This window comes from Marmota marmota, unplaced genomic scaffold (assembly GCF_001458135.2).
Source record: "Marmota marmota marmota unplaced genomic scaffold, marMar, whole genome shotgun sequence".
NCBI classification, from domain to species: Eukaryota; Metazoa; Chordata; class Mammalia; order Rodentia; family Sciuridae; genus Marmota; species Marmota marmota.
The window spans coordinates 3,988,899-4,016,578 of record NW_025999977.1 but is presented as its reverse complement, the minus strand read 5'-3'; the positions used below and the strand labels follow the sequence as shown (position 1 = coordinate 4,016,578).

Sequence of the window (27,680 nt, the reverse complement as noted above, 5' to 3'; positions counted from 1 at the left end):
TACACATTTACCATTCAGAAATGGTCTATGACTAAATATTCCAACACTTATTTTAAATAACTCCAGCCCAGAATATCTAAGACAGTTGAAGAAAAAATTACTTTGAAATCCAAGAAAAAAATTAAAGTAACACCAAATCGCCATATTGCCATATTGTCAAATTTTTTAAGACAAGTTTTTTTTTTCTTTTGTTTTGGAGAGTGAGGGTACCTGGAATTAAACTCAGGGGCACTCGACCACTGAGCCACATTCCTAGCCCTATTTTGTATTTCATGTAGAGATAGGGTCTCACTGAGTTGCTTAGCACCTCGCTTTTGCTGAGGCTGGCTTTGAACTTGCAATCTTCCTGTCTCAGCTCCTGAGGCACTGGGATTACACACGTGCGTCACTGCACCCAGCCAAGAAATTTAAGTATGTACTATAAAAAGATGCTTGTTTCAGTGTTGGGGTTCTGGATTAGTGGTAGAGCACTCACCTAGCATGTGTGAGGCACTGGGTTCGATCCTCAGCACCACATAGTAAATAAACAAACAAATAAATAAAATGAAGGTATTAAAAACATATATGCTTATTTCAGAAGATATAAGGATTGGGGAAAACTGGGTGAAGGAAACATGGGACTTCTCTGTACTAGTGCTATAGTCTAGAGGAGTATTCCCCTCAAAGGTTTGGTTCCCCAGGTGGCACTACTGGGAGGTAGTAGGACCTTTAAGAGCTGGAACCTACTGGAAGGTCCTCAGGTCACTGGGCATATGTCCTCAAAGGAGACTGTGGGACCCCTGATTCTTAGTCTCTCTCAGCTTTCTGGCTCAGCTGTTGTTCTACCATGCACTCCTGCTGTGATGTAGCATCCCTGCCAGAGGCATAAAATGGGACTGTCTAATTTGGAAATGGAAACTCCAGAAATGTGAGCCAAAAGAAATCTTTTCTCTTTTATAAGTTAACCTGCCTCAGATATTTCATTATAGTAATGTGAACTTGATTAATAACAACTTTGTAACTTCCTCTAAATCTATGTTTATTTCAAAATAAAAATATTTTAAAGACTTGCAGAAAGAACTATTAATACAAGTAACAGTATCAATGAACCTCAAAAACTTCATACTAAATGAAAGAAACCAGACATAAAAGACAAGTATTATACCATCCTATTTATAAGAAATTTCTGAAAAATGACAAAATACAGCAAGGGAAAGCAGTAGCTGCTGGGTATGAGGCTGGAGGTTAAGGGTGGGAACTGGCGATCAAGGAGTACAAAGAAACTTTGGCATGTGATTAAAGTCTTAGTCTAAAACTGGGTTGTTGGGACAGTTGCATAGCCAAATAAATTTACTGACACTACACACTTAAAACTGGTGAATGTTATATCATGAAAACGATCTCTCTGTAAAACTGTAGAAAAAAAGGTTAATGGTAGAATCCAATTGATGAGTATTGATGGGTGTTAATGTAAAATTATTTTAACTCTGCTACATGTTTGAATATTGTCATAATAAAAAGTTCTCGTTAAAAAAAGTGAAAATTTTAAAAATAGCATTTCCCTTGGCAGCTCACAATTCCAGAAAGATCTTATAAAAGACGAACTGTGCTATATTCCACATACACCACATTAAAGCCCTTGTTTCACGATATGTTGTGAATAAAGAAGCCCTGGGATTCTAATCGCCACCCTCATCAAAGCATCTGTCTGGACACTGCTCTAAAAATCCATTAACTGTTGCTGAGGGCAGCTGGTTATTTATTCAGCCACAGGATGAAAACCAAGCACAAACAACTTACATTTTAATTACCATACAGAGAAAATTCAAGTTTCAGCTATCCATAAATTATAGTGTTAGTAGTATCAAAATACCCAAGAAATTAAAACCTCAAAGTTTTTACATAAGAATTACAAATTTTGCACACAAAAAAAAATTTTCCATGAGATTCTTTTTGAGGAAAAAAAAGTTAAGTGTGGTTATTGATCCATTACCATCATCTTCCATAACCCTTTAATTAAACTCAAAACCATCAGCACTAAAGTGTCTTATTAGATAATCAGCAAAAAATATTAGATTTAAACAGAAAAACAGATAATGAGAAATTGAACATTTGGAAATCATAAAGTGTAATATCTATGGAGAGATAAGTCATCTGCATTTATATAACTTTCTAAGATTAATTTTTTAAAAATATTTTTTTTAGTTGTTCGTGGACCTTTATTTTATTTTTATGTGGTGCTGATAATCAAACCCAATGCCTCACACACACTAGACAAGCACTCTACCACTAAGATACAACCCCAGTCCTGATTTTTTTTAATTATTATTAAATTTATGCATGTCCTACTTTCAAAGAGCAACATGGTCTTAATAAGCCTTTAAAAGAACTGAAATTCAGAAAAGTAGCAGGATATAAGGTCAACATCCACAAATAAATCACGTTCCTGTACTAAATGATGAATCTACTAAAAAAGAATTAGGAAAACTGTCCCATTGAAAATAGCTTCAAAAATAAATAAAATAATTGGAAATCAATCTAACAAAAGAGGTAAAGGACCTATACAATGAAAGTTATAGAACACTGAAGAAAGAAATTGAAGAAGATCTCAAAAGATGGAAAGATCTCCCATGTTTTTGGATAGGCAGAATTAATACTGTCAAAATGGCCATACTATCAAAAGCACTATACAGATTCAATGCATTTCCCATCAAAATTACAATGATGTTCTTCACAGAACTAGAAAAGCAGTTATGGAATTCATTTGCATAAATAAAAGATTCAGAATAGCCAAAGCAATTGTTTAGAAAAGGAGGCATTGTTTAGAAGCATGAAGCATCAAAATACCAGAACTAAATTATATACTACAGAGCTACAGTAACAAAAATAGCATACTATTGGCATCAAAACAGATATGAAGTCCAATGGAACAGAATAGAAAACACAGAGACAAACCCACATGAATACAGGTATCTCATACTAGACCAAACATACATTGGAAAAAAGTAACCTTTTTAACAAATGGTGCAGGGTAAACTGGAAATTCATATGCAGTAGAATGAAATTTAACCCCCTTCTCTCATCTTCCACAAAATTCAAAGTAGATCAAAGACCTAGGAATTAGACCAGAAACCCTGCACCTGCTATAAGAAAATGTAGGCCCAATACTCCAACACGTCAGCTCAGGAACTGACTTCCTTAAAAGATTCCTAAGGCTCAAGAAGTAAAATCAAACATCAATAAGTGGAACGAAATCAAATTTAAAAGCTTCTTTACAGCAAAAGAAACAATAAAGAGTGTGAAGAGAGAACCAACAGAATGGGAGAAAATCTCTGCCACCTGCTCCTGAGATAGGGTATTAATATCCAAGATATATAAAGAACTCAAAAACTTAACACCTAAAATCATCATCATCATCATCATCATCTTCCAATCAATAAATGGGCAAAAGAACTAAACACGCCTCAAAAGAAGAAATACAAATGGTTAACAAATAAATGAAAAAAATATTCAACATCTCTAGCAATTAGAGAAATGCAAATTAAAACTACACTGAGCTTTCATCTCGCTCCAGTCAAAATGGCAATTATCAAGAATACAAGAAGAATAAATGTTGGCAAGGATATAGAGGAAAAGGTACACTCATAAATTATTAGTGGGACTGCAAATTAGTGCAACTGTTCTGGAAAGCAACATGGACATTCCTCAAAAAACTAGGAATGGAACCACAATATGACCCAGCCATCCCACTTCTCAGTAAATATCCAAAGGATTTAAAATCAGTATATTACAGAGACACAGCGATAGCAATGTTTATATAGAAGCTCAATTCACAACAGCCAAACTAAAGAGCCAATCTAGGTGCCCTTCAACAAATGAATGGATGAAGAAAATATGGCATACATACACAACGGAGTATTACTTGGTCATAAAGAAGAATGACTTTATCACATTTGCTGGTAAATAGATGGATCTGGAGACTATCATGCTAAGTAAAATAAGCCAATCACAAAAAACCAAAGGTCAAATGTTTTCTCTGATATGTGGAAACTAACCCACAATAAGCAGCAGTCCAGGGAAGAATAGAAGTTCAGTGGGGTAGACTAAGGGAAATGAAGGGAAGGGAGGGGAAATGGGAAAAGGAAAGATTGTAAAATGAATACAACATAACCTTCCTATGTACATATATGAATATAACCACAGTGAATCTCACCATCGTGTACATTCATAACAATTTTTTAAAAACTACAAATAAATAGTAGAAAGATCAGTAGAGTTGTGAGAAGGGAATGGGGGAAGGAGAACTAGGAATTAAATCAGAACAAATTATATTCTATGCTTTTATAATTATGTCAAAATGAATTCTATTGTCATGTATAACTAAAAAGACCCAATAAGAAAAATAATAAAGTACTTTAAAAAAAAAAAGAACTAAAAGGCAAAGGCAGAAGCCAGATGTAGTGGTACATGATTGTAATCCCAGGAACTTGGGAAGATAAGGCAGAAGGATTTCAAGCACAAGGCTAGTCTCAGCAACTTAGTAAGACCCTCAGTAACTTAGTGAGATACTTTCAAAAAATAAAAAAGACTGAGAGTGTAACTCTGTGGTAAAGCACCTGTGGGTTCCATCCACCATACCAAAAAAGGAGAGAAAGAAATGAAAGTTCCTTTATACCTCCACAAATGTAACATCTAACTAGAAATATATATTTTTTCATAAAATACTCATTTATTTGGTATTTTTATTTGTTCTTATTAGTTATACATGATAGAATCTATCTTGACATACATATTTAGAGTATAACTTCTCATTCTTCTGGTTGTACATGATACAGAATTAATCATATATGCACATAGGATAGTAATGTTCAATTCATTCTACTATTTTTCCTATTCCCATTCACCCTCCCTTCCCTTCATTACCCTTTGTCTAATCCAAAGAACTTCTATTCTTCCCTACCCACCCCCATTATTGTGAGTCAGCATCCGCATATGAGAGAAAACATTCAGCCTTTGTTTTGGGGGGACTGGCTTATTTTACTTAGGATGATATTCTTCAGTCCCATCCATTTACCAGCAAATGCCATAATTTTATTCTTCTTTATGGCCGAGTAATATTCCATTTTGTATATGTACCACACTTTCTTTATCTATTTATCTGTAGAAGGGCACCTAGGTTGGGTCTATAATTTAGCTATTGTTTTTTAATTTTTTAAAAATATTAGTTTTTAAATTGCCAAATTTATACCAAATGTATACTCCTTACAAATCTTCAAAAGTAGTACATAATTTTGACCTATTTATAAGAATCCAGGAATCTATAAATAAAAATGTCAAAAAAACTACCTTAATTAAACTGGATATTTCCAATCTATTACTTTTCTAATTCCTAACTATATTTAATAAAAGAAAGGGGTGCCATATGCATAAGTACTATGTATTCCACTATGCCTCACAGGAGGATTACAAGTGATGAATAGGGACAGCCAGCAGAGACATTTTCAAAGTAGACTTATGATATATACTTTGTCCTTTTTAAACACTAAGATTGGAGAGAAGAAGAGTAGATGACAGTCTTATCTATACTGACCTTTAAGTCTTACAATAATTACAATGACAAGTAAAATATATGAGTTCTATAACTGCTAAAAAAAAAAAAAAAGAAAGAAAGAAAAAGAAAAAGAAGATATAGACTATACTATATGCTAGTCTGTTTTACCCAATACTATGATTAATAATCATCAGAGACAGAATTCAAGAATTTACCTTTGTACTGGCCACACCAATCTCAGGACCGGCATTAATATGAACACCACAATCTGTCTCTCTTGATATAGAACTGCCAACTGTGTTTGTGATTCCCACAGTTAAAGCTCCTCTCTCCTTACAGTACCGAAGACCCATCAGGGTATCTGCTGTCTCACCTGTATAAAAGAGTACAGCAAAAGTACAACATGGAATAGTTTCAGCATATGTTGTTTCTTAGATGTAAAAACAAATGGATCACATTTTTAATAATATCACACATTTTAAATGAAACAGAAAAGATGCCTTTAATAAACTTAAAAATTTTTTAATAATAGGTTTTTTAGGATCCCTTTGCCTCCTGTCTGAAAATTCAACTCTTTGCAAGTAAAAGATATTCATTTTTACTAATTCATAAAGAACATAAATATGGAAGTAAATCTGTATGTCATGCAAAACCAATTTATTTTTAAATACCATTGTTTGCCAAGATATGCTAGAATTAGTAGGAAAAAAATGACTTTCCTTCAAGTTTTTAAAATGAACTTACCTGATTGACTAATGAAAAAGCAAACATCATCTCGAAAGACTGGTGTGTTTCTATCTAGGAAATCACTGGCTAGTTCCACCATCACTGGCAATTCAGTCAGCTCCTCAAGAACCTGACGTGTCTGCAGAGAAAAGGTGATGTAATCATACAACTTGCCTTCAGATACTTTTTTCCACTGGGTTTCTTTGGACTTAACATACAGTTTTCACTTTTTCTGATTATAAAAATGATAAATACATAAAGTTAGAAAATACAATACAGATTAAAGCATAAAAAATAAGATCCCACTACCCAAGAAATAAGCACTGTTAACATTTCAGAACAAGTCTCTTTAGACGACTACCAATGCAAATACACCCACACATAAAACATTTTGAGAAACAGAAAAAGCACTGTTGTGAGTCAGCTTGTATATTATCTCTAAACTTCCCAATTCCTAATCTTTAAAATGAAAATTCATATAATACCATACTCATTGAGGGATTTCAAACGAGACAACAGATGTACAAGTATTCAGTGAAAACCTGAACACTTTAAACATGCAATGTATGTATACATAGTATCATTTTCCAAAAAAGTCAGCACATTTTAGAAATCCTGTTTTAAGAAAGCTCACATTTTCAAATTTTGGAGTATTGAAGAGGGGTGATAAGAGTGTGGTTTATGTCTCTGTTCAAAGGACACCTTATTTCCTTTCACTCAATTTCCATTCTAATTAAATTTTTTTTTAATTTTCTCCAAACATAAAATTAATAGAAAATATAAATGTTCAGACAGAAAAACTTGAGGCTCTATGGATGTGAATAGGTATAGTGATTCTTTTTTTTTTTTTTTTAAAGAGAGGGAGAGAGAGAGAGAAAGAATTTTTAATATTTATTTTTTTTAGTTATCGGCAGACGTTGTCTTTGTATGTGGTGCTGAGGATCGAACCCGGGCCGCACGCATGCCAGGCAAGCACGCTACCACTTGAGCCACATCCCAGCCCGGTATAGTGATTCTTTCAACACAAACTCTAGAGATGCCCTGACCTGACAGCCCTCCAACACCCTCACCAAGCAAGCCCATCTTTCACCTCATCTCTACATTCCTCCTCCATAGTAATAAAGACTGTAAATATGTCCTTATTCCACAGCCCTTCAACTTTTGCTTGTCCACAAATTGAAACAGAACTGGATTGTTCTATTTAGATTTCCAATAACTTGGGTTTGGCATTTTTTGGAAATATTTTAACACCATGAACAGAGTCTTCAAAACTAAAATGCTCTTGCAGGCATGGTGATAAAAGCCTATAATCCCAGTGATTCAGAGGCTGAAGCAGGAGGATCACAACGTCAAAGCCAGCCTCAGCAACTCAGTGAGTCTCTAAGCAACTTACTGAGACTTAGTGATGAGACTCTGCCTTAAAATAAAAAATAAAAAAGGGCTGGGGACATAGCTCAATAGTTAAGCACCCTGGGTTCAATCCACGGTTCCAAAAAAAGAAATGCTCCTTTTGTCATTATTTTCCACTGACGTATTTTCCTTATTAATTATATATAAGTTATTGACATTAAAATGCTAGAGTTTTTCAAGATGGCAGAATACAGGAGGTCGTGTTCCTGGCTGCTTTGTGGTGTGAAACCAAGAAAGTAGACAGGGAGCTTCTCCACAAGGTGGGTGAACCAAAGGGAGTGGGGGGTGCTTTACCGGAATTTAAAATTGGACATTTAAAGCAGAATGGGGACACAGGAGGTTAGATATAATAAGGAAAAAATCCTCACGGACACAGCTGCTGCCATAACTGGGTCAGAAGCACCAGTCAAAGTGGTTCCTCTGTGAGGACAGTACAGGGATAAGGGAATGAAAGCAACCCACATTTTTGGGAGGTCCAAGGTGCATTTTGGGAAGGTCCAAGGCGTACCTGGGTATGAAGCCTTTAGAGATCAAGGACATTGCCCAACAAACCTAAAAGATGCGCCGCATCATATCTGTGTGTGGGGAAAGAAGCCGCCATCTCTCCAGGCTATGTGCAGAGAACAAAGGAAGGCACCATTTCCCAGCTGTGCGCCGCCCCCCTACCCCAGCATCTGAGGAAGCCAATTCCTGGCAAACCCAAGTTTGGCCCAAAATACAGGTCCAGTAAACATACATTGAGCAACAAAGTGTGCTTAAGTGACCAGGAGAAAATCAAACGTACAGAGAGGTTTACATAGGAGACTACTGGTCTCAGAAACCCACCCAGCTCTACCCTTCTTCCTCCAACTAGACTGCTTGCAGGCCTGGCTGGGAGAGACAAATCCCAGAACTCGGAAGGGCAGGAGTGAATTTGGCTGGGAACTCAGAAGGGCAGGACCAGGAGAGATTTGTTCCTAGACTGAAGGCCCAGATCAGTAAACGTGGTATCCACAGTGTGACAAAGGGGACTAAGAATAGGGCCTCCCATCACATGCGTGGAACCCAGGGGAGAGCCCTGGGGTACATTCTTCCAGCATGGACCAGCAATTACTGGACACTGGTGGTGTACTGATCTAAATCTCCAGGCCAACTGGCATTCAGTGAAAAGCCTGGAGCCCACCCCTAAGCCTAAACCCTGTCTCCAGAAATTCCTCCTACAGGATTACCTTTCTCAAACCAGCAAGCCAGAGGGTGGAGCATCATGATCCAGATGACACCCACCTAAAACTGCTGAGAAAAGAAACTGAGAATATACTGAACTACAATAGAAATAATTCTTTAACTTTTCATCAAGATGTTTTTTCCTTTTATAAAAATTTTTTATTCTTTTACTCATTTAATTGTGACCTTGATGGTACATGGATATTTATACATTTTCATTTTTGTTTTCTTCTCTCATGTCTAGCATCTTTGAAGCCAGTTATTTTTTATGGATTAGTTTTTTGTGAATTAGAATGTTGGATTAGTATTTTTTAGTTTCGTTTTGTGTACTTTATTTTTATTTTTGTTTTAAATTTTTACTTTATATATATATGTGTGTGTATGTTTTTCTCCTATGGTTTCCCTTCATTCTCTTTTCTCCTGCTAACAGCAAATCTCTATTTTCTCCCTTTCACTCTTCCTTTGATCTTTCACTTCTGTCTTATCTCCTCCTCTCTCATAATCATCACATCCTATATCACTTCTGTTCTCTCCCTGTCCACCATTTGAAACTGTAAATCCTTTTGCAAATTTGCTATTTTTACCGTAGGCAATAACTGATCATATCATTTCTGTATATTATCATAAATAACACTGTAGATGTCGTAGTAGGAATTATCTGGTTTACTGCTGTATATTGCTTGCAATGGTTGTTATTATTTATCTCCCCTAAACAGTGAAGGTACTGGAAAACTTCAGGGACACTGTAAGTCCACAGGGTAGAAATTCTACTGCCTTAGATCCATACTGTTAGATGGGTAGACACACAAACAACATGAAAAAGCAGGGGAACAAACTGTCACAAACAAATAACAGAATCCACTGACATCACAGTAAAAGAAATGTCAGACAAGGAGTTTAGAATGTACATAGTTAAACTGATCTGCAAAGTAAAGGACAGCATAAAGAATGAAATCAGAGAGAATATACAGGAAGGGAAAAATCACTTTGATAAAGAGGCAGAGATGCAACAGTACTGCATCTCTGAACATGCTGCCCAACCACACAGCCCACCCTCACTACCCCGGGGATCTCAGAAAGTAGTCGCTTCCATCTTGGGACACCTTTGCCACAATCTTGAGTTACCCCTGCCTCTACCATCGCCATCTTTAGTTGGGGCAACTCCCATCTTGGGACACCAGCTGAGGCCTAAAAGCAATATCAAGGTCCCTATAGTCTCCCAACAACCCCCTCTCCCCAGCCACCAACCCGGCACCACAATGCTTGCAGCTACATGGCTGGCCCGGAGCTCTCAAAGCCGGTCCTGATCTGCCCGATACAGAACAGCTCTCCACGACAGGGGTACAGGCCCCAGTGCTCTGCCCACAGGACCACCAGAGAGAGAGATTCCTGATTGGGAAGTAGAAAGGGAGAGGGCAAGAGAGATACAGTTTAGAGTATAAATTAAGAGACCAAGAACTGTGGGGTCTACAGGCGATATAAAGGGCTAAGACCAGGCACCCACATCTCACAAGTGGGCCCCAAAGAAGATCCTTGGAGCACAGTCTTTGAACAGGGACCGGCAAATGCTATATCCTACCTCCAGGAGTTCCGCCTCCAAGACCAATCCTCCCACCCTAATAACCTTTACTATACTGAGAATGGAGATACTAGCAAACACCAGACAACCAACTCCAACTATCAACTGAGAAGGCAAGCAGGAAAGATACTGAACTCAAACAGAAAGAATTGTACAATTTTCCTTCAAGGTTTTTTTTCCCCTCTTTTCCCACCCTCACATCCCCAACATTTGTGAAACCAAGTATTTTTCATGTAGTAGGCTACTGAGGACTGGGTTGTCTGAATAGTATATTACAACTTTGTTGTATACTCTTTTATCTTTTGTTTTTCATTTTCTTATTAATTTTGTTTTGTTTTGTTTTATGTATTCCCTCTATTTTCTTCCCATTTATCTTGAAAGGTTAATAATCTTGAGAACTGTTTGCTAATCTTGTTCCCAGAATGTGCTGTCCCTAACTGCCGGTTGCAGGCAAACCGCCCACTCGCCCTGACCCGTCAATGAACTTCCCTCCCTGCCCTCTCCAAGGAAAGTATATAAGCTCTGCTTAAGCTGTTCTCAGGGCTCTTTGCTCTATTCAAGTGAGCTCTGAGCCCCAGCATGCTGGACCCCAATAAACCCTTTGCTGTTGCATGAGACAGTCTCTTGGTGGTCTCTTCCTCCAACACTCGCCTAACCTTTACAATCTGTCTCCCCAGAGTCTCTTTCTCTCTTTTCTCCTGCTACCAGCCAACTTCTATTCATTCCTCTTTCACACTTCCTAAGATCTAATATTTCTATATCCTCATTTCCTACCTTCTTAACATCTATCTCATCCTATACCCCCTCCCTAGATTCTCTCTTTGTCCATTATTAGAAACTATGGACACTTTTGCAAATCTATTGTTTATATTATAGATAATAATGGAATACAACATTTTTGTTTATTGCAACAAAACTGTAAACATCTTAATAGGAGCTATTTATTTAAGGCTGCATATTGTTTACACTAGGATCTGTTAATATTGATCTCCCCTAAAAGGAGAGATACTGGAAACCTGTAGGGACACTATAAGTCTATAAGTGTAGAAACTGTAATATCTCGGATCTGCACTGCTAGAGGGGAAGACACACGAACAACATGAAAAAATAAGGGAAGAAAGTGCCCCAGACAAACCAAGATACTACATTATTAGAATCCATTGACAGTACAGTAGAAGAAATGTCAGAGAAGAAGTTCAGGATGTACATAATTAAAATGTTCCACAAACTTAAGGATGATTTAAGAGAGCAAACACATGCAACAAAAGATTGCTTCGATAAAAAGCTACGTGAGCAAATACAGGAAGCAAAAGATTACTTCAATAAGAGAGATTCTGAAAACAAACAGAAATCCTTGAAATGATGGAAACAATAAACCGAATTAACAACTCAATAGAAAACATCACCAACAGACTAGATCACTTAGAAGACAGAACCTTAGACAATGAAGACAAAATACATAATCTTGAAAATAAAGTTGACTACACAGTGAAGATGGTAAGTAACCATGAGCAGAACATCCAAACATTATGGAATAACATGAGAAGACCAAATTTAAGAATTACCAAAATAGAGGAAGGCATAGAGATACAAACCAAAGGAATGCACAATCTATTCAATGAAATACTATCAGAAAATTTCCAAACCTGAAGAATGAATTGGAAAATTGAATACAAGAGGCTTATAGGACACCAAATGTGCAAAATTATAACATATCAACACCAAGGCACATTATATGAAAATGACTAGCATACAGAATAAAGATAGAATTTTAAAAGCCAAAAGAGAAAGGAATCAGATTACTTATAAATGGAAACCAATTTGGATCTCAACAAATTTCTCAACACAGATCTTCAAAGCTAGGAGGTCCTAAAATAACATATACCAAGCTGTGAAAGAAAATGGATGCCAACCAAGAATCTTATATCCAGAAAATTTAAGCTTTTGATTTGATGATGAAAAAATACCTTCCATGATAAAATTTAAAAGAATCTGCAGCTAGAAAGTCTGCACTACAGAACATCCTTAGCAAAATATTCAGTGAGGAGGAAATGAAAAACAACAATGAAAATCAGCAAAGGGAGGAACTACACTAAGGGAAAAAGCCAATCAAAGGAAAAACTAAATCAAGTTAAAAACCAAAAATAAACCCAAACGACAGGGAATACAAACCATGTCTCAATAATAACCCTGAATATTAATGGCTTAAATTCATCACTCAAAAGATACAGACTGGCAGACTGGATTTTTAAAAATAATCCAACAATTTGCTGCCTTCAAGAAATTCATCTTGAAGGAAAAAACATCCACAGATTGAAAATGAATGGTTGGGGAAAAAAACATACCACTCACATGGACTGCATAAACAATCAAGGGTTTCCATCTGCATATCAGAGAAAGTAGACTTCAAGCTACAGTTAGTCAAAAGAGATAAAGAAGGACATTTCATACTGCTGAAGGGACCCATACATCAACAAGACATAACAATCATAAATATATATGTCCCAAACAATGGAGCATCTACATACATCAAACAAACTCTTCTCAATTTCAAGAATCAAATTGATAGCAACACAATAATACTGGATGACTTTAACACACCTCTTTCACTGCTGGGTAGATCTTCCAAATAAAAACTAAACAAAGAAACTATAGAACTAAATAATACAATAAAAAATTTAGACTTAACAGACATACACAGAGTATTTCATCCATCAATGAGTGAATATACTTTCTTCTCAGCAGCACATGGATCCTTCTCTAAAATAGACCAAATATTATGACACAAAGCAACCCTTAGCAAATACCAAAAAGCAGGGATACTACCCTGCATTCTATCAGACCACAATGGCATGAAATTAGAAATCAATGATAAAATAAAAAACAGAAGCTACTCCAACACCTGGAGACTAAATAATATGCTATTGAATGAACAGTGGATTGCAGAAGACATCAGAGAGGAGATTAAAAAATTCTTAGAGGTAAACGAGAACACTGATAACAACATATCAAAATGTCTGGGACACTATGAAGGCAGTGCTAATAGGAAAGTTCATTGCATGGAGTCCATTCCTTAAAAGAATAAAAAGTGAACAAATAAATGACCTAATGTTACATCTCAAAGCCCTAGAAACAGAACAAATCAACACCAAAAGCAGAAGACAGGAAATAATTAAAATCAGAACTGAAATCAATGAAATTAAAACAAAAGAAACAATTCAAAAAATTGATAAAAAGTTGGTGCGATGGCCTAGCTTAGTCAGTAAGCACCCTATAGATTGTAGGATATCAATAAATAATGTAAAATTATAGACTAAGTAATATTAAGCTATTCTGGTAATAAGTAGTACTTAAAGAACTTAGCCTAAGTAACTCCATTTTAAAAAGAAATCATCTTGATTACAGTGGGCAGTTAACCTAAATAAGAAACTTAAATAGTTGCAACCCCTGCCCAACCGCAAATATCAACCCCACCCCTAACTGAAAAGTCCCCAACCCTTGCTACAGACACTTGCAAGCTAATCATTAATTTTAGCTTCTATAAGGAGTTTGCTTTGTAACAGAGCTTGCCTTCTCTGTGCAATTGTAGACCCCCCCTACGCAAGGCAAAAGTAGTTTTTATTTTTAAAAAGCTTGAATACATTAAGATGGGCACTGTACCCTGAACAACATCTTGCTGTGGGGCAGTCACCAGCCAACTAAATAAAGACACTCAAATTTGGACAAAATTCGGACCAAGAGTGTTTTCTGAGTGATCAGCACACAACATTGGTTCTTTGAAAAAATAAATAAAATTGATAAACCCTTAGGCACGCTAAGAAGGATAGAGAAAACTCAAATTACTAAAATTCATGATGAAAAAGAAAATATCACACAGATACTTACTGAAATACCAAAGATAATTAAAAACTATTTTGAAAATTAACACTCCAATAAAACAGAAAATCTTGAAGACGTTGACAAATTTCTAGGGCATACGATCTACCCCAAACTGAATCAGGAGGATATAAAAACAGATCCATTTCAAGTAATGAAATAGAAGATGCCATAAAAAGCCTACTAAGAAAAGCTTAGAACCAGACAGATTCACAGCCGAGATGTACAAGACCTTCAAAGAAGAACTAATACCAATACTACTCAAATTATTCCATGAAATAGAAAAAGAGGGAATCCTTCTAAACTCATTCTATGAGGCCAGTATCACTCTGATGCTAAAACCAGACAAAGACACAGCAAGGAAAGAAAACTTCAGACCAATATTTCTAATGAAATTAGATGCAAAAATTCTCAATAAAATTGTAGCAAATCAAATACAAAAACAGATATTAAAAAGATAGTACAGGCTGGGGAAATAGCTCAGTTGATACAGTACTTGCCTAGCATGCACAAGTTCCTGGGTTCAATTCCCAGCACCAGCAAAAAAAAAAAAAAGATATTGCACCACAATCAAGTGGGGTTCATTCCAGGGATGCAAGGTTGGTTCAACATATGAAAATCAATAAATGTAATTCATCACATCAATAGACTTAAAGATAAGAATCATACAATCATCCCAATAGATGTAGAGAAAGCATTCGACAAAATACAGCATCCCTTCATGTTCAAAACCTAGAACAACTAGGGATATTAGAAACATATCTCAACGTTGTAAAAGCTATATCTATGCTAAGCCCAAGGCCAACATCATTCTTAAATGGAGAAAAACTGAAAGCATCTCCTCTAAAAACTGGAACAAGACAGGGATGCCCTCTTTCACCACTTCTATTCAACATAATCCTTGAAACTCTAGCCAGAGCGATTAGACAGATGAAAAAAATTAAAGAGATACGAATAGGAAAAGAAGAACTCAAACTATCACTGTTTGCCAATGACATGATTCTACACTTAGAGGATCCAAAAAATTCCACGAGAAAACATCTAGAACCAAAAAATTCAGCAAAGTAACAGGATATGAAATCAATACCCATAAATCAAATGCATTTCTGTACATTACTGATGAATCCTCTGAAAGAGAAATTAGGAAAACTACCCCATTTACAGTAGCCTCAGGAAAAAAAAATACTTGGGAATCAACCTAACAAAAGAAATGAAAGACCTCTACAATGAAAACTAAAGAAGGAAATTAAAGAAGACCTTAGAAGATGGAAAGATCTACCTTGTTCTTGAATTAATATTGTCAAAATGACCGTACTACCAAAAGCACTATACAATTTTAATGCAATTCCAATAAAAATACCAATGACATCCCTCATAGATATAGGAAAAGCAATCATGAAATTCATCTGGAAAAATAAGAGACCCAGAATAGCCAAAGCAATCCTTAGCAAGAAGAGTGAAGCAAGAGGCATTACAATATCAGACTTTATACTACATTATAAAGCTATAGTAACAAAAACAGCATGGTATTGGCACCAAAATAGATATGTAGACCAATGGTACAGAATAAAGGACACAGAGACAAACCCACATATGTTGAGAGCCACAGCCGAAGGGGCCCCAGCAAACTTTTCTTTAGTGCCTTCTGGAATGTTACATAATTTTTTCTTTAGCCATTATTGCCAGAATTCCTATCTTCATCCCAGTGCCGGTGAAGACAAAGATAAAACCAATCTACAGCTTCTACAATAGCTATCACTGAACTGCTTGCAGAACTTGCCTGGACTATGTATCACTTGTATGCATTGTGAACTCACTTGTATGCATTGTGAACTATCTGTTGGTGCAGCGACTTGTGGTAGTGTTGGGGTATTTTTGCTGANGTGGGTTGAGAGGCTTGTGGGAAGCCGGTGGTGGCAGTTGGGCTCTGAGGGAATTCCTGAAGAGCTCCTGTGGTGTGGCCTGTGTGTTCTAAAAATAAAGTTCGTTTCTGTTTGATAAGTGGCTCCTGAATTGTGCCCAGCCAGACTGCGGCACACATAAATACAGTTATCTCATACTAGACAAAGGCGCAAAAAACATACATTGGAGAAAAGACAGCCTCTTCAACAAATGGTGCTGGGAAAACTGGAAATCTATATGGAAAACTGACTTCCTTGACAAGACTCCTAAAGCATAAGAAACAAAATCAGGAATCAATAAATGGGATGGATTCAAACTAAAAAGCTTCTTCATAGCAAAGGAAACAATAACATGAAGAGCAAGTCAACAGAATGGGAGAAAATCTTTACTACATACGCTTCAAATAGAGCACTAACCTCTAGGATATATAAAGAATTTTTAAAAACTTAACACCAAAAAAAATCAAATAACCCAATCAATAAATGGGCTAGAGAAATGAGCAGATACTTCCCAGAAGATACACAATGGATCAACAAATATATGAAAAAATGTTCAACATCTCTAGCAATTAGAGAAATGCATATCAAAACTAAGATTTCATCTCACTCCTGTCAGAATGGCAATTATCAAGAATACAAGCAATAATATGTGTCGGTGAAGATGGGGGGAAAAGATATACTCATACATTGCTGGTAGGACTGCAAATTGTTGCAAACACTCTGGAAAGCAGTATGGAGATCCCTTAGAAAACTTAGAATGGATCCACCATTTGACCCAGTTAGTTATTCCATTCCTAGGTTCATACCCAAAGGCCTTAAAAATCGGCATACTACAGTGATGTGGCCACATCAATGTTTATAGCAGCTCAATTCACAATAGCTAAGCTAGGGAACTTTCAACAGATGAGTGGATAAAGAAATTGTAGCATATATACACAATGGAATATTACTCAGCCTTAAAAAAGAATGAAATTTTTGGCATTTGCCAGTAAATGGATGGAATGGGAGGATATTATACTAAGCAAAATAAACCAATCCCAAAGAACCAAAGGCTGAATGTTCTCTCTGACATGCAGATGCTAATTCACAATTGGGGAGGAGGGTGGGGGTCTATATAAGAATAGAGGTACTTTTGATTAGACAGAGGGGAGTGAAAGGAGGGGAAGGGATATGGGGGTAAGAATGATAGAATTAATTGGACATTATTATCCTATATGCATAATATGATTACATGACCTGTGTAGCTCTACATCATGTACAACCAAAATAAGAAGTTATACTCCATTTATGTATGATGTGTCAAAATGCATTTTACTGTCATGCACAACTACTTAGAACAAATTTTATTAAATTTTTAAAAATAAAGCAAAAAAGAGGACTGGGGCTATAGCTCAGTGGCAGAGCACTTCCCTTGCACTAGGTTCAATCTTGGTGAGGCACTGGGTTTGATCCTCAGCACCACATAAAAATAAACAAAATAAAAGCATGCTGTGTATCAACAACTACAAAAAAAAAATGCTACATGCTACATTTCCCCTTTAAATGTAAATCCAACTTTCCCCCCACTTTACAATATAAGTATTACATTGGAATTAAATTCTTCAGAGCAATACACATATTAAAAAACACAATACACATATTAAAAAAACCAAAATTTTGAAAAGCATGCTATACTTAGAATGATTTAAGTGTAGTAAGTTGTTATTGTTCAGGATACACAGGACATAAAAAGCATTCATACAAAATGTGTCATGTACATTTGACCCACCAAAAAAACAAACATGTACAATTCAAATTAATGGGGGAAAATGGCACTATTTTGTATGACAAACCATAGAGGGGATCTCTAATGTCCATCAACTATAGTAATCTTGACATCCACAAAAAACCTTGCATTATATATCATACTTAGAGATGATACAAGAATTTCTAACAGTGTATCATTTCTGTCCCCAATTGAGAGCAGTAGATGACCAAAAGCACCAGTAAGTTAGCCCATCCCTTCTTTAATTTACACTAATATTTTTAACTCATTCCTCTTCTCATACTCAATCACTCCAGACCTCTTCCCTTCAATATTGCATAGCCTTTCCTTTTTGGAACAAATAAATTTTGGGGGGGTTTTGGGGATGTAACAGCTGGAGATCAGATGGTTTCACTAATTTAAGATACAGATTATGTATGCCCTAGCAAGTAAAAATTACTATGTCGGGCTGGGGTTGTGGCTCAGTCATAGAGTGCTTGACTGGCATGTGTGAGGCACTGGGTTTGATCCTCAGCACCACATAAAAATAAATAAAGTAAATGTACTGTGTCCATCTACAACGAAGAAAAAAATGTTTTTTAAAAAAATTACTATGTCATGAATTTGGGGAATCAATCCTAAAAGCAGAAATTGAATGTAAAAATCCTCTTTAGATAAGCAGTACATAATCTGGCTCATTTATGAAGAATCTACATGTAGATCTGATTTACTGGACTAAAAGACCATCACATTCTATAATTCCTATACTGAAAGCTAATAAACATCTTTAATACAGAACTTTAGCTTCTAAAATATCAATTTAAAGAACAAAGTCTGACCAAAAGCAGACTTCCTTTCTTGACAGTAATGGCCTATGGAGTAAACTCCTGCTGATGTTGACACATTACTAGTCACCTGTCTGGGGCAATTGAGCAATGCTAAGTAAAACCAAATGACTGCTCTCATATAAGTAGACATACTCCCAAGGCTACAAGCCTGGAATGGTGAACAAACTCATCCCTCTTGGTCCTTCATGAAGTCAGCTTCAGGTAGTCCCTCTGTTATCTAAAGACCTGTCTACAGCAAATCTTCCATTGATAAATAATTCAACCAACTTTTAAAATCCCCTAAATCTTCCTGAAATTTGTCATGAAAAAGTAACACATCTGAACAAGAGTTTTACAAGGTGTTAGTAGAGGCACTGCTGGTCTTCAGATATCCTCTTATATCTAAAATAACATAATGAGAATTTTAAAAGGTCACTTACTGCTACACCAGCATGGTAACTTGTTCCACAAGCAATAAGAATCAAACGCCGACACCTCTGTATCTCCTTAATGTGATCCTTCAAACCACCCAAATTCACTGAAATAAAAGTTTGAGAACACAATTATTTAGGAAAAACCACATGAAGTGACCTTTCATAAGTGTCTACTACGATATGAGAAATAACACTGCTGTTTCAAAGAATTCATATTCCTTTTAGGGAGCATAGTTCTCCATAGTTACGAAAAGGAAATTAATAGGTCATAACTTAATTGTCCCCCAAACTTGTAACTAACTATACCTACCACCCTGGTCCAAGGGCATGCAATCACAGTACTTACATTCTAATTTGTTTAGTCATTTTTACATTTTTCCCTTTGAAGTAAAAGTTATCTTAGAGGCAAAGGGACATAAACAACAGATAGGAAGAAGCTGAAGACTGGAGGTAGGGAGAAGCTGATAATAAAGGACACAGAAATTTATGGAGTGATGGAAATGTTCCACATCTTGACTTTACAGAAGTCAGGATTATGCCTATTCTGCAGAAGTTTATCAAAACTCAGAATATTATCAGGAAGCTGAGGCAGGAAGATCACTAGAGCCCTGTAGCTCAAGCCCAACTTGGGCAGCATTTGAGATTCCATCTCAAAACAAAATTTAAAAACAGAAATTTAGGGCTGGGGATATAGTTCAGTTGATAGAGTGCTTGCCTTGCATGCATAAGGCCCTGGGTTCAATCCCCAGCACCAAAAAACAAACAACAACAACAAAAAAGAATTTTATACTAAGAATGTGAATTTTATTATCCTTTTATAAACCTATCTGGAAAAAATTATCTTTATTATGTTTATTTCCACTGCCCTCTGCCCAGAATAGTGCTCAGTATATAAAATAAACCTACTGAGTCTCAGCCTTTGCTATCTCAGTAAATGCCACTGACAACCACTTAACTGCTCCATGTCAGCATTATCCTGATTGGTCCTACCCTCCCCTATGTCCACCTTCAACAGTCCCTGTACTGCAATCCCCCAGTACCACCATCTCCCCTAGAAAAAAACATTTCCCTGACTCACTCTTGTATTCTTGACTTCCTGGAATCTGCCCTCCACACACAACCAAAATAAGATCCTTTAAAAACATAAATCTGATCTTGAAACCTTCTAATGAAGTCTGTCCTCTGTTTCTTTTTCTGTCTCTATAGTTACTGGTGTGTTGTTCTTCATTTGTCTTCTCTATAGATCCTTCTACACAGACTAGTATTCTACCTGGGAGAAATTCTCATTTGACATTCATTTGATTATTCAACCCATACCTCTAAGCACCCACCACATGAATATCCTGGTCAAGGCCCTGAGTGGCTAGCAGAGCTCTAGACTCACACAATTCAGATCCTGGCTGAAGAGGAAAACATGTACATCCTCATGAGCATCATTCTCCTGTGCTGTCATGCCCTAAACCTGCTCTCTTTATTTCCCCACGCTTTTTTCCACCTTACTTATACTAACAAACTAAGGTACATGTTTTACTTTTGGTGTTATTTTTAATGATTTTATATTCTCCTTTTTAAATTTCAATAATAACAGAGGGTATTGTACTCTTCTATGAAAAGAAGTCAGTGAAGTAAAAAATAAAGCAACAAAAAGTATCACTGGCTTCCCAAGTAACTTAGAATATAATCCATACTCCTTGTGGCTTTCAAGCCCCCACCCCCCGCCCCCTGGCATATAACCTACTTTGATCTGACTTTATCTCTAGCACTTCCCCTCATCCAGGCCCTGGTAGGCAGACTAGCCTACTCACTATGGCTGCACTAGGCCAAGCCTGTTCAAATTAACTGTACCTAAAGTTTTTTCCACAGACCCTAGCATGCACTGCAAAGGTTTGGGAAGAAAGGAAACAATAGTTCAAGATTGGATCAGGGTATGCAAATCAGAAGAATTAGTATAAAAGCAGAGACTGTAGTGTAGGTGGCGACCAAGAATGACAAGGAGGTAAAATGATGAAATTGACTGGCCATCATGTTTCCTTAAAATCAGTCCTAGCAAATTCCCTCATAGTTAAGAGGGCTTAGGATAGTTCTGGAAGGAGTTCCCCAAGGTCCAAATTGCTGATGCTTTTGAAGAAGTCTAATTCTGATAACGTAGGCCATAACTAGGCCTAGTGGTCAGGGGTGAGGCTGCAGAGCACTAGGGAACTACACTGAACACATGAATGCTCCATGAATGCTGAGAAATGTAACCTTGGGCGAAGATATTTAAACTGACAAGGACTTGATTTCCTCATCTTAACAACTAAGACTGCAGGTATCTTGTTTTTATTATAGAACTTTTATGTACATTAATAGAGATAATAGAGCTTTTAAAAGCCATGAACTTCTAAGTGCTGAGGCTAGAGCTCAGCGTTACAGCATGTGCTTAGCATGTTCAAGGCCTGGGATCAGGGGGTAGAGAGGACAATACACTTCTCACAGTTTATTTTATCTTCTTTCCTTATAAAACAAATCTTTTTCCTGATCTTAATTTCAAAAATACCACAGTGGTATTTACTACTACTCTCCCAGTTCTTTCAACTCAACCATCTTTAACAACCCCTTCCTTCACACAGCTAAATGTAGGTCCTATTTCTCTTGTGGTCCCCACCTCCCTCTCCTTTCCCTGTACCCCAGACAGAACAATATGCTGACAACTGCATTTCAGCATCTCACTCCTCCAGGGGACAGTGGAGAGTGATACCCAGCCACTTCAGGAAAGCATAGTGAGCACCAACATTGGCTCCTCATCTATGACAATTCTGTAACTTCTATAAAAAGAGGTACCCCAGCAAGTCCCCACATTAGAATGCATTCAAGGCCCTCACAGAAGTTCCTCTCCCCTTCCTTCCTAGACTTCTTTTTACTCCTCTTCAAGTACTAGGTCCAGGGGACAAACTAGACTACAAACTATTTCATAAATATCTTCCTCATTCTTTTTTCACTAGTTCCCCTTAGCTAATGCTCTTCTACACAACCTACATCCCCAACAGATCTTCTCTTATAGAACCTTCCAAATTCTTGAAAACCCACACCTTTCTACTTTGTGAAGCCTTCCTTGATCCCAAAGCCCCTTTCCACAGACTCATTCTCTACCTCCCTAAATTCAACATTAAACTTAAAGCATTTGAACATTAAAATGAGTTTCTAATGTCAACTATCATATTTTGCCTTAATTTAAATAGTTAATTATATATTCATCCCCACCCCTAGATTATTAGTATACCTCAAGGTCAAGACTGTATCAGATATCACTTTCCTATTCACTCAAATCTATAAGAGGAGTTTGAGACTGATCGTCTATGGCCAAAGACATATGTGTCTGTTATACATGGTCTAAAAAGAATTTCCACAAACAAAACTAATGTTGAACTCTGACCTCCACCTTAAACATGTACAGGTTAGACCACATGGCATCAGAATTACCTGAGATCCCTGGGGAAGTTTACATCTTTATTTATTTATAACTGGAAAGAGAAAATCTAGCCTGGGTAGATACATGTAAGCTTCCCAGTAGGTGGACCAGATATTGTTCTTAGAATTCAGTGCCAAGGATAGTGTCCAGAACTGTCCTTGACAGTCACAGCAGGTTCCCATTACATAAACTTTGCCATTTTAACTATTTTAAAGCAAAAAATAAGTAGCACCAACTACAGTCATTGTTGCATAATTATCACTATCGTCCATCTCCAGAAGCTTTTCACCATACCAAACTGAAACTCTACCCACTTTAAACAATAACCCTTTCCCCAGCACCTGGCAACCATTAATCTACTTTTATCCTTATGAATCTTACTATTCTAGATACCTCATATAAGTAGTCTCATACACTAAAGGATTAACCATCCATGATGGCTGGAGGCCACAGTTGTTTCCCAAGGCTACAAAGGACAATAAATATTCAGATGACTAATGGCACCCCCCCAACACATACAAGAGACGTTAATACAATAATGGCTTATGTCATTACCAGTGTAGTCATCAAAGTTGACTCTTCCTCTCATCGTGTTCACAACAGACTCTGGCTGCTCAAAAATTTCCTTTTGCATAAATGAACTGAAGTTGCCTAAATCATAGAAATTATATAAGGTAAAACAAAAATTAATAAGCCCAATAAAAAGAAATTTGTACCCAACTGTCTCCTTTAACATAATCTTGCTAAATAAAAACAGTATTCACACATGACTGCCTAATGGACTGAAGGCATATATTTTACACTATGTGAGAAAAAATGAACAAGTAAGAAAAGTCTTTATTTACTTCATACCCAAGATATACAGTTAGAGCAAAAAAAGGGAAATAATATAAGCCTAATTTTTAGAGTCAGTCTAGGTCTAGGTTCAAGTCATGGTTTTATCCTTTACTATCTTAACTGGGGAAATTCCTTAATCTGTAAAATAAGAACAGCAGTTACTGCATTGTGTACATGTGGTACAGATTAATATAGCAAAGAATATGACATATAGCAGTTATGCAATAAGTGTTGACTTTTATTCCCACAATTCAATCAGAAAGGAGAATAAAAATAAAAACCATAATTATCACAATAGCTACCAACAACAAACATTATTCAGGATTCACTAAGTGTGTCTGGCACTATTCTGAAGTGTATTAAACTCCCTTAGTACTCAAAACAACCTTAATGAGGTAGGTTCTATGAAAACCATTTTATATATGAAAAAACTGAAGCATGGGGAGAATACAAAAAGAATGAGAAAAAGAACACATATAAAACAGAAGAGATATAAAATATCTTGAAAATATCAGGCACTATTAATCAATCTATTTTTCATAATGTTAGAACCAACCATGAATTAGTTTGAAGAACTACTGGAAGAAATGCAGATAATTTCTTTAAAGAATCATCTCTTTTCCTGGGACTGTCCCTTCATTAATCATATGGAAGATATCACTCAGCAATATCGTTAGATTCATTGGTAGGACAAGAAATAGAATAGCTCCTTTTTTTAAGGACACCAAGCTACAACATGACAAAAACTTTCACCCTTCATGATCTGCTGGAGTTCCATTTGGAGGGTTTGCACAGCTCGAGCAGGATGATCTCCTGCAGTACGTTTAATTCGATGGATAGAAAGACGGCCATCCACAACTGCTGCAACGTCATCATCTTCTAGAAAGATGACACGATTGGTGTGTTCAATGACAGCACTAGAAAATGTTCAAGGAGATATAAATATCAATAATCAAGGATCATTATTACAAACAAAACTATCATTAGGATACACAAATCAAATTTAAGCACGAACTCCAGGGTGAGAAACAACTCAGTGGTATAACACTTGCCTAGCATATGCAAGGTCCTGGATTCAATCCTCAGTACTTCAAAATAAACAAACAAATACTCCACCATCTTGCAATACTTTTGTTAATTTTCTACTTATCAGTGCTATCCCTTTCAGGGCAATGTTGGTGGAGGTGGGGAGGGTCATTGCAGACAAAAAATAAAACAAACTCTGCCTAGCAACATAACTAAATTAGATTAGATCAGAAGGCATGGTTATTTCCTCCTTTTTCTACCCATCAGAAAATTCTGCAATTTTAACTCTAAACATTTCTCAAAATTTCCTTCCAAGTCCATTGTCATAAACAAGTACTAGCTGCCATCTACTCTTACCACTGCAGCACCCTAACTAGTTCACCCACATTCTCTCTTACCTTCCTCTACACGTTCTCCTTTTCTGCCATAATTGATATCAAAAGGCAACTCTGATCAAAATGCTTCCCCCCGCAACAAACCACTTCATGACTTCCCTCTGGCTCTTAGGAAAACATCAAAATGTCTTACCATGAGCCCTACACCTTCTTCTCCAATCTTTTCTCCCACCAAGATTCCTCTTATGCTCTATTCCAACCATACTCACATCCCTCCTGAATTCTCATAGGATGAGCCACCTGTAGAGAATGAACATTCTTTTCTTCACCCCTTCACCAAATTAATTCCTATTCTCCCCTTAACTCTCCATTCAGGCTTCATCCCCTTGACAAAAATCTACCCACAAAGGACTGTATCACCCTGTTAAAAGTATTCTGTAGCTTTTGTCATAGTGGTAATTTGATGGTTGTGTAATTGGTGTTTAAAATTTGTCTCCTCCATTATGGAAGAACTCATTAAGGGCAAATAATACTTTAATTTTTATCATATTTCCTGAGGCTAGCACATGGCTTTGCTCAGAGTGTTCAACAGAATGCAAGAATGAATGAAAAAAATGGTATACTTTTGCAATTTCCAATTTTTTTAAGCAGTAACTGTCAACTCTGTAGTAAACCAACTGACTACACATCTTACATATTTGTAAAAATTAGAAAACAGTGAAGCTTGCTTTCTTACTAAGATAACATATTCCCTGAAGTCGTCCTACATGGAATCATTTTCTCATTTTTATTATTGCCTCTTATCTTCAGGCTCAGTGACTAAATCACATACTTACTGGCAATTTGAGTAATTCCATTTTACCCCCATTACTACAGTATTTTATTTATAAATGAATCTAAACATTGCAACACATTTTCTTTCAAAATAATTTAGTTTAATACTAATCCTTTAGAGAAATAATTATGCTCCAAGTTCATTCCAAATGAAAAAAAAAATAAGAAAATGAGTGTCCACATTAAGATGAAAACTACAGAATGGGGAAATACTGGGCAATGATACTGGCCAAATTCTATTGCTACACTGTGTACCTGTATAAATATGTAACAATAAATCCCACCATTATGCACAACTATAATGCACCAATAAAAAATACAGGAAAAAAGACTAAAATACAATGGTTCAGCAACTATACTATTAATTGTGATAGTAACTAAGCTAATTCTACTCTTTAATCTAAGATCTCTCCTCCCTACAAAACCTAAATAAGCCTCATGAAAGAAAGACCAAAAAAAAAAAAAAAAAACACAAGTGCTCGAAAGTAAATACACTGGAACAAGTCTGAAAAAAAAAAAAAATATATATATATATATACACACATATATATATTGTAAACTGACCTACCTGGTTTGAAGTGAGATTTAAAAAAAAGTCACCTCTACTTTAATCAAGGAAATTTTAGGCATGGGGTATAGCTCATTGGTAAAGTGCTTGCCTGGGCATAGAGACATAGTTCAGTGACAGAGCACTTGCTTGGCATGAGCAAAGCCTTGAGAATTCACTCCCCAGTAATGAAAAAAAAGGAAGGAAGGAAGGAAGGAAGCAAGCAAGCAAAACAATGAAGTGCTTGCCTAGCATGCATGAGGTTCCACCTCTAGAACTGTAAAAATAAAAAAGTTCTCTTATACGGCGTGACTCGACTTCTACAAAATGACTTCTTCCTGAATTTCCTTTACATAAGAAGTTTTAATAAAAATTCTCTGTGAATCAACTAGGGAAACTCACCTTGCATCAGAAGCAAAGTAATATTCTACTGCTTTTTCTTCAACAGGGAAAAGGCAAGTAGTGCTGTCCACACGAGAGAGATTGCAGCCTCCTTTCTTGTCTTTGCCTAGAGCACACAGTTAATGTGAATTGGCAAATATGTAGAAAATCATGCCTGATATAGAAAAATACATAATTTTTTACAAAATCAACAACATAACAACAACAATTTAAAAAAACCATAGCAACACAAAATTATTTCAGCAACTTTTAAATGCCGGATAGATACCTTATTTCCATGCAATAAGCAATAAGAACAGACCAAAAGTGTAGAGTGAAATAGCAACTATAAAAGAATGCGTGGCAGATAATAGTACTACATTACAAAATTTTTAATGTAATATTTCTTTTCAAATCCAATAATTCATTAATACCACCAACTTTTTTAAAAATCAAAAATAAATACAGACTAATCTCAATCTTTTTCTCACACTAAACGTGATGGACTTAATACATGTAAGTTTGTGGACCTATATTTATCACAAAAATTACATTAAAAATATCAAAACTATAGAATAATAATAAGTAGTGGCAAATTAATCTTCATTGTCCCATAACAAACTTCTCTAGATTTCAATAGCAAATCAGCTAACAAATCATGTTGTGGTCTATACTAATTCCGATTTAAAAACAAAACAAAGACATATCTCTCTAACTATGGTACATCCTACAAGGGACCTACTATCAGACACAAGAAATAATACAGACCAAGAATCTCTCCTGTCTTAAAATTGTATTTTCTTATACTTCTTTTAAGTCAGGGTAGAGTATGGCCCCTTTGTAATGTTAGCACCTTTTTAATTCTAGCACTTCAAAATTCTGGCATCTCTACTTAATTTGTCAAGTCAGTGATAGATAAGGTTGTTTTTTTTTTTTCTTGTTTATTTACACCTAAAGTGAACATGAGGAAGTATGTTAAAGTTTGACAAATTAGCCCATGTAGAAAAAAAAAATGTATTAAAGACTCTATAATTACACTCAA

The 27,680-nt window shown here is 36.2% G+C and overlaps 1 protein-coding gene across 2 annotated transcripts in view; it reads right to left on the bottom strand.

Moving 5' to 3' along the window:
* The window catches only part of Gfpt1 (glutamine--fructose-6-phosphate transaminase 1), an 84,768-nt gene that overhangs the window by 9,435 nt on the left and 47,653 nt on the right, over window positions 1-27,680 (bottom strand). For both annotated transcript variants that reach the window (XM_048804188.1, XM_048804189.1), the window contains 6 exons: window positions 26,660-26,765; window positions 24,269-24,432; window positions 23,234-23,329; window positions 19,237-19,334; window positions 6,275-6,395; window positions 5,746-5,903 (listed from right to left, as the gene is read on the bottom strand). In XM_048804188.1, the coding sequence (XP_048660145.1) occupies window positions 5,746-5,903; window positions 6,275-6,395; window positions 19,237-19,334; window positions 23,234-23,329; window positions 24,269-24,432; window positions 26,660-26,765 (743 nt within the window). The remainder of the gene's footprint in view (window positions 1-5,745; window positions 5,904-6,274; window positions 6,396-19,236; window positions 19,335-23,233; window positions 23,330-24,268; window positions 24,433-26,659; window positions 26,766-27,680) is intronic.